Source organism: Podarcis erhardii, assembly GCF_964252035.2.
Source record: "Podarcis erhardii genome assembly, chromosome: 11".
Classification (NCBI taxonomy): Eukaryota; Metazoa; Chordata; class Lepidosauria; order Squamata; family Lacertidae; genus Podarcis; species Podarcis erhardii.
The window spans coordinates 35,757,650-35,773,841 of record NC_138501.1 but is presented as its reverse complement, the minus strand read 5'-3'; the positions used below and the strand labels follow the sequence as shown (position 1 = coordinate 35,773,841).

Below are 16,192 nucleotides of genomic sequence, written 5' to 3'. Positions count from 1 at the left end.
ACCCAGGCCTGAATCCAGGATCAGAGGCTGCATGCCTATGGAAACCAATCACTTGAAAAACAACATTGAGAAAGGGCTATTGTGCTCATGTCCTGCCTGGGGGCTTTTCCATAGGATGATAAGTCTTTGTCCCAGGGCTCTTCTTGAGAGGTGTCATGCTTCCAAGCTAATGCCACATAGCCCTTTTCCATTCAGTGCCTGAAGGTGGCTTTGGGATCATTCAGCTAAAGCAGAGACGTGGAACCTGTGACCCTCCAGCTGTTGATGGACTTCAACTCCCTTCATCCCTTACCATGCTGGCTGGGTCTGATGGGAGCTGTAGTTCAACTACCATTGTAAGAGCTCCCCATCCCTAAAAGCACCACTGTGGGTCTTATTTTTCAATCCACAAAGACTTTCCTTCCCCTGCAAAGGTTTGAGTGTAGCTCCTTTTCTTTTTCTCTTTACCCAATGCTTGCTTTAGACAGTCTTTGCACATGAATGGGGATGCTAATATGCTACCCCTACCTGTTCTGAACTAGAGCTTTTCCTTCTTTTTAATGGCACACACAGATGGAAAATGGAGAGAGGGGAATTGCACTTTCTCTGGAATCTGTTGCCTGAAGCTCCATTTTTAATGGTAAGGCAAACCATGGTTTACCAATTTCCCTTTAGGTAAGCTGCTTATTTGTAGTAGGACCAGGCCAAAGCACATCCATCATAAAGTTTCAGGGGCTTTGCCCAGCTTTTGACTGGATCAATGTCAGGTGTGAGTGGTCTTTTCCATGACGTGTAAATAAATACCGTATTTTTTGCACCATAACACTCACTTTTTTCCTCCTAGAAAGTAAGGGGAAATGTCTGTGCGTGTTATGGAGGAAATGCCTATGGGTGGCATGCCTACGGATTTTCCTCCTCTAAAAACTACGTGTGTGTTATAGAGCGAAAAATACGGAATGTGGTAAGACAGCAACAATTGCAACACTGACCCAGGATGATCCCGAATTGAGCTGAGGGTGGCAAGGCATTGCATCAAATTCCCCACCTGCTTCAGTTTCACACACAAAGAACTTTTATTATCACAGATGGAAAGTTAGAAGGCTGGCAGAAGAAAAATGAAGCTCAAATGCAGGGGGACGGGAATAACTTTTAAAATATTGATATTTTAATGACTCATTTACTGATCACATATGCTCTCTTTTATATGTGACAGATTTTTAAAAATGGTATATGTAAGGAAAACTGACATAAGGATGCGGGTGGAAATGTTCACTGGAGAAGAAAAGGAAATTTTGGATTTCTACAGTTACGTATGATGTTTCAGGGATGCTGATGCTGCCACCCAATGCCTTTAAATGTATTGCTTCGGTGCTGAGGAGAGCAGTATTCAAGACAAGAAGCATCAATTAATAAAGCTTTTAACCAAGCACCACATTAATTGGGTCACTTGGAAAAACCCCTCTTCCTGTTACTCCATTATAATCTTCATAATTTATGTGTTACAGCAATCCAAGAGGCTCCCTCTCTGCACCACTTTTAAATAAATAACATGGAATCTTGCCATGCCTGACAATGCATAGGTACTAGGACCTTTTTGAAAGCAAGCCTCCTCCCACCACTAAAGAATAAATAAAATCCTAGTCATTCTTTTATCAATCTTCCCATACCTATGTATTATCAGGCATTGTTAAACAGTATGCTCTAGAATAAGCAGATTTATCCACTTTCTAGAGCATACTGTTTAACAACCGTGTAAGCAAACCCATCTTATTATATAACAAAATAGAAAGGGTTATATTAAGTCACACTGCCTGGATTGTATAAGGGAGCAAAAAATAATTAAAATATGCAACTAATCCCTGATGTTTCTTTGACGTTGCACACAAAAGAAGGGAGGGGGAAATAGTCCCTTGGCATGCATTTCTTAGAGAAAGCATCATTCGTATTCTGGTGCATACCCTTAGCAAAAAGGGGGTGGGGCAGAGGGAGGAGAGGAGGAGGAAAAGCAGAAAGGACAAGGGAGGAAAAACAGCCCTTTTCACCAAATACCCCTTCACTGAAGCAGGAAAAGACTTGTCTGGAAAAACACTGAACCTAAGAATTAACTTGAAAGAGTTAAAACAAAAACAGAAGTTCTATTTTCTGTTAAAGTCATCAAATTCAACAAGGCGACAGAAAGGGGAGGGAATGTGTTTTCATGGTGCTGGATTAAAGGAAAAACAAGAATGACATCATAAAATGTACACATTTTCCCTGCTGGGTTTCTCTTGCGTTGTAAAACTTGCATTACATCCCCAGGGTGGGATTTATTTATTTTTAATGCACCTCTCGATTACAGTCCCTCACTTGCATCGCCATCCCTTGGTGCTAAGGAATCGACTGTCACAGCGTACAGCAAACAAGTATTGGGATAACTCCACAATGAAGTGTGCAGCAGTTTACTCACCATATCCACGAATGCCTCCTGAATGGAAAATTGTTTACATGCATCATGTTCATGGTTCTATCGGCCTCAGTCTTTTCCTTGTCCAAAAGCTTTATCTGTTACGGAATTCATAGATACATTCCGCAACAACTGCAGCATCAGTTAGTGTCATGGGCTATTGCAAAAAAGTATTGTATTCCACATAAGTGAGAATCTCCAGGATTCAAGGGCAGAATTTCCAGAAGGTTTTCTAGCTATGCGTCCATCCATTAATGCAATTCACTAGTATTTCGTTTTTTAAAAATCACAAAAGGAATCATATATGTTTAACAACTTATCCTAAATGAAGGCAACGGTTCCCCTTGATAAATCCCAGGTATAAATTAAAGCATCTTCTTGTGCAGCAGCATTTTAGACAGTAGGAAAAGGTTAGTCAAAAGAGAGTTTCTTGCCATCTGTGCTAGATCAGTTTTTAAGAGGAAATGCAAAACTTCACATGGTTTTGCCATGCTGTCCTTTAGAAACAAGTATTGCTTTTTCTTCCTTCTCAAACACATATTCATCAGTGGTTGCTTTAATTGTGTTTCCTCTCTTTGCAAGAAAGACCAGACAAAGAATGGAGGCTGATCCAATACAGAGCAAACTTTTCATCTGGAAATGTAGGCTCTCCACTCTCTGCCTGATCCGAGGAAGCCTTAAGGAAGTGTGTTATGCTATTTTCCTGCTCCATAAGATAAGACTACAATGAAATACCATTATGCACTGAAGTTGTTGTCATGATCCGACTCCAAGTTGCCATTTAACCGCATAATAAAGCTGTCTTCTACCTGGAAGAAAAAATGACTAATGCTGCAATACCACACACACTTAGGAGGTAATAAGTCCCATTAAAACCACTGAGGCTTACTTCTGAGTAAACACACCGACGGTCGTGATGGAAGTGATCGATTCCTTTGCTGCAGAGCCTTGTTTTCTAACTAAATATTCTACTTTGTGTGCACCTTCACGTCTTGGCAGAATTAGGCGGAGAGTTTCAAGTCCTAAGTAATCAAAGAATCCCTTCCCTGGAGTTTCTCCTCTTCTTTTTTTTCCAGTTTCCCCCCCGCCAGCAATAGGCTTCTCAACACCGGTTATTCTTACTCCTGAATGTCTGGCCACATCCTTGGATAGGTAGAGCGTGAAGTTCAGGCAAAACCAGGCTTAGACCTTCCGGACCAAACTGTGCAGGCAGCAGGATGTTGCTGGTCTCCTCCTCCTGCGTCCCCTTCGACCCCCTTTGTCTCCTTTTCTTACGGAAGGGCTCAGGACACTTGCAGGCGAGTCTGTGCCACGAGAATTGTGCAGCAGAATTAGCTCCAGGCTGCAGCGAGCGCGGCTGCCCGACAGAGGATGTGCTCGCGTCAAGGGGCCCCTCTAGGTGGGTTCTCCATCCTGCCACCGCGGCTCCTCTGGCGCTTTTCACCGACGGCTCCGAGAGGGGCGCCGCTCCGTTATAGCAAAAGGTGGGTGGCAGAAAATAGAGCTGTGCCTTTTTAAAAAATTAAAAATAATACACAAAACCAGGCTTGCCTACCTTCCATGAGCCCTGCTCCTTAAAAGCAAGCAACACGCCAAATATTCCACCAGCCTATTTTGCAAGATTTGCTTTTTTTTCTTTCTTTTGGAATGACATGACGTTCAACCTCCCTCTTTTGTTTCTCCCCCCCCCTCGCTAAGGGGCGGGAGCGGGGCGGGGACGCTCACCAGGTCCACCCGGGCTTTGCATCGCCCAAGCAGCCGTCGTGACGGATCAGGCTCCCCACTCAGCTATTTGGGGAGGAAATCCTGTACGACGAGCGTCACACACAAGGACAACAATCCCATAAACGGCTCGCCCGGTCATAAAAGGCTCCTTGCCGAGGAGTGTCCGCGATAAGAGGCGCCGCGAGCGCGCTCTTTTGGCGCTGCCTATTTCCTCTACGCCGGCGCGCCGGGCTGCTGCGCGCAGCAGCTGCGCGCCTCTCCAAGGAGCCCGCGGCCCTGTGGTCATCGGAGAGCGAGAACCAGGCAGCAAACTATTGGGGACTAAAGGGATCTTGGGGGCGAAGGTGCCTTTGTTAGGAACAAAGCAGCTGCTGCTGCCGATTGGTAGGAGGTAGACCGGGCGCTCTCCTCCTTCCCGCCCCCACCGGCTGCTGAAACCGGGGCGCCGGGAAGATAGAAGGGGGTGTGGCGACGAGGCGATTGCCAGGCGAGTCACGCTGCTCCAAGTTTCCTTCTCTCTCTCTCTCCCCCGCTCCCCACCCAGCTGCATTTCCAGTACATGACGGGTCAAGCGGGGTGCAGGTTGGATGAGCATGCAGGAATACTGTAGTGAAATAATAAATGCCTCCATCAAAGAAACGTTTGCGATTCAGTTTCCTTTCTCGTTTGAGCTGCAGGTTGGTTGGTTGGTTGGTTAAATACACACACACACACCTCTGCAAAGTACATTGAAAGAAAACACGGAATGGAAAAAACAAAATGAAAATGAAATGGAAAAGCACCATTTCAGCCGAACACAGCCTTTGGCCAATTCCATTCAGAGCCTGCATTCTCTCCCCAAGCTGTTGGTAAAGGCTATGACTCATCTTGCTGTAGAATGTCTTGTACGCCGTGGATGCGACACTATTTTTTTTCTTCCTTTTTCCCCTCCCCTTTTTTTTAAACTGAAACGCTGGGATTGCCTAAAAGCGTCTGGGTTCTTGGCGCAGTACAAGAGAGGGAGATTCTGCCCCATATAACAATATGCGTAATAAAGAAACGCAGCACGCAACCACCGGCCGGAGAGTGTAAAAAATATCAATATATACAAACACGCAAGGATGAGTTCACACGTGCCTGGCACTTAGTGGTAAGTGCTGCTCCACTTGGAATGGACTGCCTTGGAAGGCAGCAGACTCCCCTTCATTGGAGGTTTTTAAACAGGTTTCTTTAGCTGTGATTCCTGCATTGAGGGGTTGGACTAGATGACCCCTGGGATCCCTTCCAACTCTATGATCACTGCAGCATGAAGCAATGAATGGGGAAGAACAGCCATGACAGATCATACACCAGAAGCAACATTCTCATTTCATCACCCTATGCAACCAAGCTCCTGTGTGTAACCTCCTTCCAGTAACACAGATCTCTGTACAAGTCTGATCAGGATGCACAGACAGTGCCAGACAGAGGCGAAGGGGAAAGCACCACGCACATAAGCTGCACTCCTGCCACCCTGGTGGAGGCTGGTGGTACCTTAGGGGAAATGGGGCATGGCCCCACCAACCTCACCCACCTGCCTTCTTACAGCTACTCCAGGAAGTGGCACTGCCTATCAGCTTCCTCCTCCTCAGTCTCTGTGTTGTACAACTAAGCAGGGAAGAGGACAGGGACAAAACCAGCTGGCTCTCAAGCTGCAATAGCTCAGTTGGTAGAGCATGAGACTCTTAATCTCAGGGCCATGGGTTTGAGCCCCACATAGGGCAAAAAGTTCCTGCATTGCAGAGGGTTGGACTAGATGATTCTCATGGTCCCTTCCAATTCTACAATTCTGTGATTCTATTATTCTGCCTGCCATTGGCTCTGGCTCCACCTGCTGCTGTGCTCCCTGACATGAAAGTTACTGAGAGATTGGCTTGGCATGTGTCTGTTTGCTCCCTTTTTTGCATTGTCTCTTAGCACATCATCCCCCCCCCCATGTGTGCATGAATTGGCATGCATGAAAGAGAGGGGGGCGGGGAAATAAATAGATGGTGGTACTGTAAGGTCAGGGTTTGGAGACAAAAGTCTAGGTCCTCGCTCAGCAGATGAGAAGGAGAGTTTTGCAATAAGTGAAATAACACTTATGGAGCCCTATAACCCACTTAAGACCATTAGGTTCAGAGTCTAAAATTATCTAACAGCACCACTGGAATTGGACCATGGCTGACGTGCTCCGGGATTCACTGCAAAAGATCCCCCAAACTTGCTTTCATGCAAAAACTTCGAGTTGATCATTCTTGCCCACTAAGAAGTGCCCCATATGGTGTTGAATTGTCAAGGCCAAATCAATATCAAGAGATAAGTCCCATGCCAGTGCATAAAGAAAGGAAGCAAAACATTCCAACATAGGAGCCTACCAGGTTATTCCAGGTTAAACTACTTGCCCATACAGGTTAAACTATTTGTCCCAGAATTGTCTATTAAGTATTATCTACTCTGACCATCAGTGTCTCTCTGGGATCTCAATACTTAATAACATTATACAACTCTGTAAGCGAAATAAATGTTTAACATTCATCTGAATTTTAATCTTCTTTATTAGAAAGGGCAGTTGTGAGTATTAAATAAAACAATTCTAAATGGAAAATGTGGTGATGTCTTTGCTAATGCTGAAGGCTTGGTGTTTCATTAGTTGGATTAGCCATATTTTCCATAATTGGAAGTTCTGACATGTCTGCTTTCAGCTTTCCTCAGAGATCAGATTGCTCTGAAGTCAGAAGTCAGGGTTGGATTTGTCCTCCTCTGCCACTGCAGCCTTCATGGCATAGGAACCACTTCCCCAACCCCTTCAAAAGTGTGATCTTACGTGGTGGTGGGCTGTGTGTGAATAATGCAACAAGGGAGGCAGAAGCTGTTAGCATACAACAGTCCCATCCCAGCAGTCCTGCTTAAGCAAATACAGTCTTTCCCTGCTTCAGACAGTTGCCCTCCATCTCACAGTGAAGGTTGGAGCTAGCATACTTGTTCCCATTGCACCCTGCACATCCTACACCTTCAGACAGCCACAGCTTCCCCCAAAGAGTGCTGGGAATGGTAGTTCATTAAGAGCACTGAGAGTTGTTAGGTGATCCTTATTCTCCTCAGAGTGTGACAATTCCCAGAGTTCCCAAGAAAGGAGGCCTTGATTGCTTCAGCACCCAGGGGTCTCCTAACAACTCTCAGGAAACTTTGGGGAAAGTCATGTGTGATTCTGCTTTAAATGTATAGTTCAGACAGGGCCTAAAGCAGATGCTGGGTGGTGTTGTGGGTTAAACTACAGAGCCTAGGGCTTGCTGATCAGAAGGTCGGCGGTTCAAATCCCTGCAACAGAGTGAGCTCCCGTTGCTATCCCAGCTCCTGCCAACCTAGCAGTTCCAAAGCACATCAAAGTGCAAGTAGATAAATAGGTACTCCTCCGGCGGGAAGGTAAACAGCATTTCTGTGCGCTGCTCTGGTTTGCCAGAAGTGGCTTAGTCATGCTGACCACATGACCCAGAAGCTGCCTGCGGACAAACACCGGCTCCCTCGGCCAGTAAAGCGAGATGAGCGCCGCAACCCCAGAGTTGTCTGCGACTGGACCTTTTTTAAAGCAGATGCAGTAGCCTCCAGGTAGCCAAGCACAGAAAGATTTACAAATGTGTGTGTGTGTGTATGTGTGTGTGTGTGTGTGTGTGTGTATGTCAAATTCCAGAGGGGCCATCCTGTTAGGCTGCAATAGATTATAATGGATTGCTTTGAAGTCACTTCAGCACCAGATGAAAACAAAAACCGGCCCCCAACTGCTGCCCCATCTTGCTTTGTCCTGTATTTTGCCAGACCAGAACAAAGGTGGCAACCCTAACCCCACTAAATAGAGATTTTTCCCACTGTGGGTCTAATAGCAGCTCTGGGAGTTCCAAAAAAATCTCCCAAACAGCAGCTTCAAAAGATACAAACACCTCCAGCAAATGCCTGTTTTAGTTCATCTCCAAAATTAAGCATCTGCCTCATCAGAATAAAAGCAGCTTCTGCCTCACCTCTTGAATAAAAGAAGCTGCATCCATCATACCATCCTGTGAACACACCAGAGTGCATGTGGGCTGGAACAGATCCATTTTTTCCATGTGCACTTTTGATTGCTTGTTTTGGTTCCTGTTCTTGTTTTATTATGTATTTTGTGTTTTGATCTTGTATTTTTATGCTGTCAAGCACCCTGAGATCTTCGGGTGAAGGGTGGCATACAAATTTAATAAGCAACAATAGCAGCAACTCTGTCTCAATGCCCCCTGCCCACAGTGGTGGAGGCTGCTTTATATTTTGTCAACATCCTTCTGAAGCCAGTGCTTCCAAGGCGGTATGAGAAGCTGCAAACTCAGTAGCAATGTTGAATGTTGCCCTCGACTTGCAGATCGTTCTTCGGGTTCATGCAAACCAGTTGTGGATGTCGCAACAGCACACTGTAGACCTGCGTTTGGCTTGTTGTTTGCTATAAACTCTTTAATCTGCCAGGGTGCTTCCAGATGGAGGATGTTTGTGGCTTCATCACTACCAGTCCCAGAGGGGCTGTGATGATCTTAGCACTGATTTCCAGTTGCTCAAGAGCACAGCAGGGAATTAGCAAGGCCAGCAGATGTGACAAAGTGCAGAGAAGCGCCTACCCTGGGACTACGGCACACAGTGCTGCAACACTGTGTACCTCTTTTTTCATCCCCCAAGAATGCTTCCTGCCCTTGTGGTTTAGAAGTAAGTCATTCAGTCAGCTGTGTGGAGGCTGTTGTTCGGATATAGTCTCAGCAAGGATATTCCCTATTGTATCGCACTACCTTCAGGCATAAGGGACGTGGGTGGCACTGTGGGTTAAACCACAGAGCCTAGGACTTGCTGATCAGAAGGTCACGGTTCGAATCCCCGTGACGGGGTGAGCTCCCGTTGCTCGGTCCCTGCTCCTGCCATCCTAGCAGTTCGAAAGCACGTCAAAGTACAAGTAGATAAATAGGTACCACTCTGGCGGGAAGGTAAACGGCGTTTCCGTGCGCTGCTCTGGTTCGCCAGAAGCGGCTTAGTCATGCTGGCCACATGACCCGGAAGCTGTATACTGGCTCCCTCGGCCAATAAAGCGAGATGTGTGCCACAACCCCAGAGTCGGTCATGACTGGACCTAATGGTCAGGGGTCCCTTTACCTTTACCTACCTTCAGGCATAAGTGGTTTTCATCTTAGCCCTTTTCTCCTGAATTACCACCCTTGCTAGCCCATTCTTATAGACCATCTAGGGGATCCTGTCATTGGCCCAGTGCATTTCCGTTCTTCTTTTTTTTTTTTTAATGCTGCCCACCGGTGCTTTTTCAGATCTTTCTTAATAATAAAATGCAATTGCAGCAGCAGTCAGCTGTCAGGGACTGGCTGGACGAAGAGGAGTGGAGGGAGACACCAGCCAAGGAACCCCCAAGGGAAACCCCAGAGGAGGAAGGCTCAGAGCCAGGGCATCAGTGGTGGGACACTGAGGAGAGGTCAGAGGGAGAAGGTTGGGAGGAGAGGCTGGATGCTGAAGGGGCAACAGGGTTTAGTGAGCTGGGAGAGCCAGTGGCAAGGAGCAGTTCAGACTCCAAGGCTGAAGCAAAGGAGGTGGGTTAAGAGGCTGCTGTAGAATCCAAGGACTCTCCCTCTCCTGTTGTGACAAGCTCCCCCCCCCCTCTTTCTTGGTCTCAATGAATGCACAGGAGAATGAGGAGGGCAGAACAGAGACCAGAGGTGTGCAGAGGCAGTCTGAGACTGCTTGGGAGACATCCAGGAGAGTAGGAGCCTTAGAGAGGTATGGAAGGACCTTCAGTCCTGGCAACTGCTCCATAGGAGCAAGACCTACTGGGAAGTATTGCTGAGTTGCATGCTGTTTTCTTGAATAAAGAGTTAACTTCACAGACAGCTGACTTTGCCTCATTGTTCTGACCTGCATCTGACTCCAGCCCTAACACCGGCCTACTATGGATAGACAAGCATTCACTATTGAGGCTCCCATACCTTGAAGTAATGGTGCATTATTCCTCCCTATTTGCAGGTTCAGCCTATTTTATTTATTCCCAATAAATAAAATTTATTGGGAATAAATAAAATAGGTTTGAATATCCTATTAATTGCCCCAGTTTCTCTACCCTCACTGAGGAGATGGAGAATTTCATGGTTGATCTCTCATTCTTAACCTTTTGATTTCATACCAATTCCCTCCGCGATAAAACAATTAAAAGGAAATAAAGGAAAGCAGCAATTAACATACACAAATGGTGACAACTAAAACTGATTAAGGGAGGGCATTCAAAATGCACTCAGTGAAAAATAATAAATAAATGCTTACACCGCAGACAGGAGACTCTCTGTTTGCCTGGTATGAGTGTACCAATGAACCACAGAAAATACAGCTTGGATCAGCACATTAACCTTTCAAAGACATCCTTCCAGCATTCAGTCCCATAGCAAAAATTCAGTCCCATAGCACATTCACCCACCTGCTCATGAATACTGGGAATTATAGTTTGTTAAGGAGGATGCTGGGAGCTATAACTTTGTGACGTGCAAACTACAGTTCCCAGGATTCTTTTTTTTGGGGGGGGGTGAGGAAGATGTGCATTCATTGTATGGTGTGTACACAACCCAAGTGCCCTCTTTTCTGGTGAAGTATAGCTGGCCACCCTAAGTCATCTTCATTCTGTTCTGCATCCAAACGCAACTGTAAAAACTGCTCATCCTATGCACACGTATTAGAGAGCACCTAGAACCATAGAATTGTAGAGTTGGAAGGGACCCCGAGGATCATTTAGTCCAACCCCCTGCAATGCAGGAATAACCTGCCACTGAACTTGGCAGAATCCACTTCTAAGCAAGCATGATTATGATCAGGCTGCAACTTGGGCATGGTTGGCCAATTGGTGCCAAAGAAGGATAGGATTTTCTTTATGTATGCTACTACTGCAGCAAGAATTCTTCTGGCAAAGTATTGGAAGATGCAAGAACTACCTACTCTGGAAGAATGGCAGACAAAGGTGATTGACTTCATGGGACTGGCAGAGATGACCGGCAGAATTCGTGACCAGGGGAAAGAGGCAGTGGAAGAAGACTGGAAGAAATTTAAAATATATCTTAAAAACTGTTGTAAAATTGAGGAGTGTTAAGATGTCAAGGGGTAAGAAGCAGAGAATTACAGCTGTAATCAACAAATTTATGGGAATTTAATGAAGGGAACTAAATGGATAAATTGACTAAAGGGTTGCTAAAAAATTCTTTCTGAAATAAGGATGCAGCGAAAGGGAGGTATGGGGAAGTCGATTGAAAGAAGTTACAAGAAAATAAGATTATGAATTTATTTATGTTTGATTTGTTTATGTTTGTCTGTATTTTGTGATGTGTTTGTCTTTTAATTATGTGTTTTAAAAACTGAATAAAAATTATTATAAAAAAAAAAATATGATCAGGCTGCAACTGATGCTTCCCATGTCTTAACTGTGGGAGAGGAAGTGAGCTGTCAGTGGCTACTGGCCATGGTGATTATGCTCCGCCACCACAGATGGGAGGCTGCAATGCTTCTGAATGTCCATTGCTGGAAATCACAGGAGGGGAGAGTGCTTGTTCTCAAGTTCTGCTTCCTGGTTTCCAACAGGATGCTGTACAGTGGTACCTCGAGTTACAGACGCTTCAGGTTACAGACTCCACTAACCCAGAAATAGTACCTCAGGTTAAGAACTTTGCTTCAGGATGAGAACAGAAATCATGTGGCAGTGGCGTGGTGGCAGCAGGAGGCCCCATTAGCTAAAGTGGGGCTTCAGGTTAAGAACAGTTTCAGGTTAAGAACGGACCTCCAGAACGAATTAAGTTATTAACCCGAGGTACCACTGTACTAGACAGGCCATTAGCCTGATCCAGCTGTCTATTCTTTTTTTTATATATATAAATATTTATTAACAATTTTTGAATACAATACACAAAAAAGAAACAATATAACATGTATCTTAACATAATTTCTTAACTTCTTTGGACTCCCTCATGTCTCCCGCTCCTGCATTCCTCACAATAAAATTTTGCCAGCAATTTATCACCTTGGCCAGCTGCCTATTCTTATGTTCTTATGTGACATTAACCAAAATGTTTACATTATATAAAGTGTTTTCATGCACGCCCCAAGTTACACTTAGTACTGGTTTAACGGTTCATCCTTTCTACTGCTATTAAGACTCATTCCAAGAGAGATTAATGGCCTCTGGTGTCCTATTTTTCCTTGTTATTATTAGAAACGGACTCTGTTGGCACAATGACTAGTTAATGAGACAGACACGGCACCAGCTAGTGGGTGTGGTAGCTGCAACGTGTCAGAGGTTTGTATCATATGTTGCCGAGTGTAAAGGAAATGGCGTAAATGTAACCTTTGAGGTCTGGCTATCAGCGGATCCATTCCATCAGCATGGGGTTTGTGGAATGATGAACTGATCCTGGGACCCAATGCCATGCCAACCCTTGCCCTGCCTGCTGCTGTCAATAAAGATTTGGCCTGATTTTATCCCATCACCATTGTACCGTCTGGTTATTTTGCAGCTCTCATGGGTCACATAATGCGCCTGCCTGGGCAAACAAAATTGCACTTGACTATTGGCACCATATTAAAAATGTATTCATTATTATCCATCAGCAATAAAACATTAGCATAAGTATTTAAAGCTCAGTCAGATATATCTTTTGAAGATGGCCAAGAGCTGTTTTTAAAACCAAAATGTTGCTTTGTTACTCCTCTCATTTTGAATTTCAGACCTGTTAATATTCCATCCCATTTCACCATGTGCGATATTATTTATACTGATTACAAGAAACACAGTCAAACCAATTTATTTCTGCATAATACTGTGTCACTAATTGCTTTAGTGCAATGTCATATTATCCTGGGTGCAGGAGAGGGGGGATGTAAGTCAACAAAACCTTTCCAAAAGTGATTAATTCAAAATGCAGTGCACTCACTCCTCATACTATGGCAAAGATTGGAGAGTTACTGAGTACTTGCAGAGCTTAATGCATCCCAAGGGGGTTTCCATGTATTTGGCACATGCACACCTGATTTTTTAAAAAATCTTATTAACTGTGTAGATAAGAATCATTAAAAGGCAAGCATCTTTATCCTATGGACCAGGCTCTGAAAAGAACGTACGAGCACAGCTGGATTCAGACCAAATATCCAGCGCCCTGTTGCCAACAGCAGCAGCTATCCAGATACCTCTGGGTCATCCACAAGCAGAACACAATGGCCCCAGGTTTATCCTACTGTTCCCCAGTGACTGGCATTCAGAGGCAGGCTGTCCCTGATCCTACAGGTAGCATAGAACCATAGCTATTAATAACATTATACTGCAAACACTTATCTAGCCTAGGATTGCCGATCAGAAGGTCGGCGGTTCAAATCCCCACGATGGGGTGAGCTCCCGTTGCTTGGTCCCTGCTCCTGCCAAACTGGCAGTTCGAAAGCCTCCGGCGGGAAGGTAAATGGCGTTTCCGTGCGCTGCTCTGGTTCGCCAGAAGCGGCTTAGTCATGTTGGTCACATGACCTGGAAGCTGTACGCCAGCTCCCTCAGACAATAAAGTGAGATGAGTGCCGCAACCCCAGAGTCGTCCACGACTGGACCTAATGGTCAGGGGTCCCTTTACCTTTACCTAAGCTGGTGTTCAACAGCACATCTTGTACCTATAGTAAATTGTATAGGTTAATCACACATTGTGCAAGTCCTTCCTTCTGCATTTCTTGAAGTTTCTTTGGATGATTGCTTGCATATGCCCAGTGGGATAAATTGGGAATACCTTTTTTTTCTTCTGCCAGGATTTTTCAATCAGTTAAATGTTGCTTGCTGCCCTTGTTTGCACTAACCATAACTTGTTGCCATAACCCTGGACACGATCACAAACATACACTGCAACTATGGCTTAGGTTGCAAAGCTAAGCCCTCCCCATGCACCCATGCACAAGAAATCCCCCAGTGAAACTGGCTTTTCAAAGTGCAAGCCAAGAGCCCAGATCAGAACAGCCAATTTAGCACCCTCCAGATGCTGTTGGGCCACAACTCCCATCATCCCTAGCCATTAGCCATACTGGCTAGGGTGATGGGAATTGTTGTTGAACAGCAGCTGGGAGGCACCACATTAGCTACCCTTGGCCTGGAGAGTCAGGGAATCTGTGCTAACCATGGTTTTCTCAGTGTAACCCTTAACTATGGTTAGTGGACACCCCAATTTGTAAATTCATTTTGACCCACCTTGTTTCACATCTTGGCTTACAACCAGCCATAGAAGAAGAAAATAAATACCAATGGTTATATGTTCTGCTTGTCTGCAGTCAGTCCTACAATCAAAGCCAGACACTGGGGCGCTGTGGTTTTTGTTTCAAAGAAATTTAGGAAAGTAAAAGATCTACAAGGGTTATCAAAGTCCTCTCATTGCCAATGAATCCTAGTTCTTTTAGTACATTTACTTTATATATATATATATATATATATATATTAAAATTTTTGGATACAAATGCACAAATAATAAACAACCTTACTTATATCATATCATGATTTCATCACTTCTTTGGACTCCCTCACGTCTCCCGCTCCCATTTACATCGTTAAAAGGTTTTTCCAAGCAAATTATCAACTTGTTTACGATCTTATATCCACTCATTTAAATATAATCTAGCAATTCTCCAAAAGGTTTATGTTTTCTTTAATCTCACTTATCATCACTTTTAGTACATTTACTCATGATTTATTCACAACAGTTTTAAATTAGCTGAGCTTCTCCCTTGGGGAAGTTAGTCCACAGGCTTATATTTCTTGTTAATATATAATCTTAAAGATGGTAACAAATAGGCCTTTAATATACATGTAGTGATTCATATTGAAGAAGCTTTTCTTTTTTTTGCCTAACTCATTAGACAAATTTTACTGCCATCCCACCAGTTCCAACTCACCCTGAAACAGAGTTTAAAAGCAAGCAAAGAAAATATTTTACCAAGCTGTCTGGTTTCAGATCAGCTCTGAGAGTTTTGCTGGTTGGTCAGCACAGCTAGCATATCAACAGTGCAATCCTAAGGCTGCTTACTCAGAAGTAAGTCCCAGGTTGCTCAGTGGGACTTCTTCCTTAGTAAATGTTCTTCAGATAGCAGCTTAGGGATGCAGACTGCTGGGAGTTAGTCCTACTGATCACTGCAAGATTTACCGTACTTCTATATCGGGGAGGGGAACTTGTGGCATCCCAGATGTTGCTGGACTCCAGTGCCCATCATCCCTAATCACTGGTTATGCTGGCCAGGGCTGATGGGAGTTGGAGTCCCAGTATTTGTAGGGCCACAGGATTTATGTAAGCAAGCATAAGATTTGGCTGGACGCTTTCTTCCTTATTGAATAGGATAACATGTTTTGAAAACATTGTGAGTAAAGAAAGATTCATCTTAAAGCATTCCAAAGTTTTCTGACCTTGGAACTCTCTGGATCAATTCACATTTCTAGATAAAGAAAATATGAAAAAAGGCTTTATTTTATTTTTTTTAAAAAAACCAATTCTTGGTTTTGGAGAAAGCAATTTTTGGAGTTCAACAGTTTGGTGCCTACTTGATTGAATTTGCACTTTTTAAACATACTGGAATGAAAAGTTTGTTGATATGATTTGTTGAAATCAAAGATCTGCAATTGATATATATTTTATATACAGTATGTATGATCTGAATGATTTTATAAACTGAAAAAGAACAGAGAATGAAATGAAAAAGACAATATGTATGGATGCCCTCTGGAGACCAACAATAAGGTGGCTATAATCCACACATGATAACGCTGAACCAACAACATAATGTGACTGTAATTGGGCCAAAAATGTCTGTTCGAGGTGAGAAAGTACAATAATTGTCTTACATGGGTTAAAGAAAGTTGTTTAAAATGAGTTAAAAATGGCTATCAGCTTGGATTGTAAAGGCTGATCTTCTTGAATGCAAGGAGGCAGGAGTGGATATAGATGCTTCTGCCCTGATGATATTTCATGTCTGTTTTAGACCTGCCAAATCCATAGT

General features: G+C 44.1%; 1 protein-coding gene across 6 annotated transcripts in view; it reads right to left on the bottom strand.

Annotated features, from left to right (window-relative positions):
- PDE4D (phosphodiesterase 4D) overlaps positions 1-16,192 on the bottom strand; it is a 627,484-nt gene that overhangs the window by 290,692 nt on the left and 320,600 nt on the right. Inside the window, exon 1 of one of the 6 annotated variants that reach the window (XM_081880740.1) lies at positions 2,426-3,830. The exons of the other annotated variants lie outside the window; for them this stretch is intronic. Coding sequence (XP_081736866.1) covers positions 2,426-2,478 — 53 coding nt within the window. The 5' untranslated portion in view covers positions 2,479-3,830. Of the gene's footprint in view, positions 1-2,425; positions 3,831-16,192 lie in introns of those variants that run through there. 6 annotated transcript variants of the gene reach the window in all.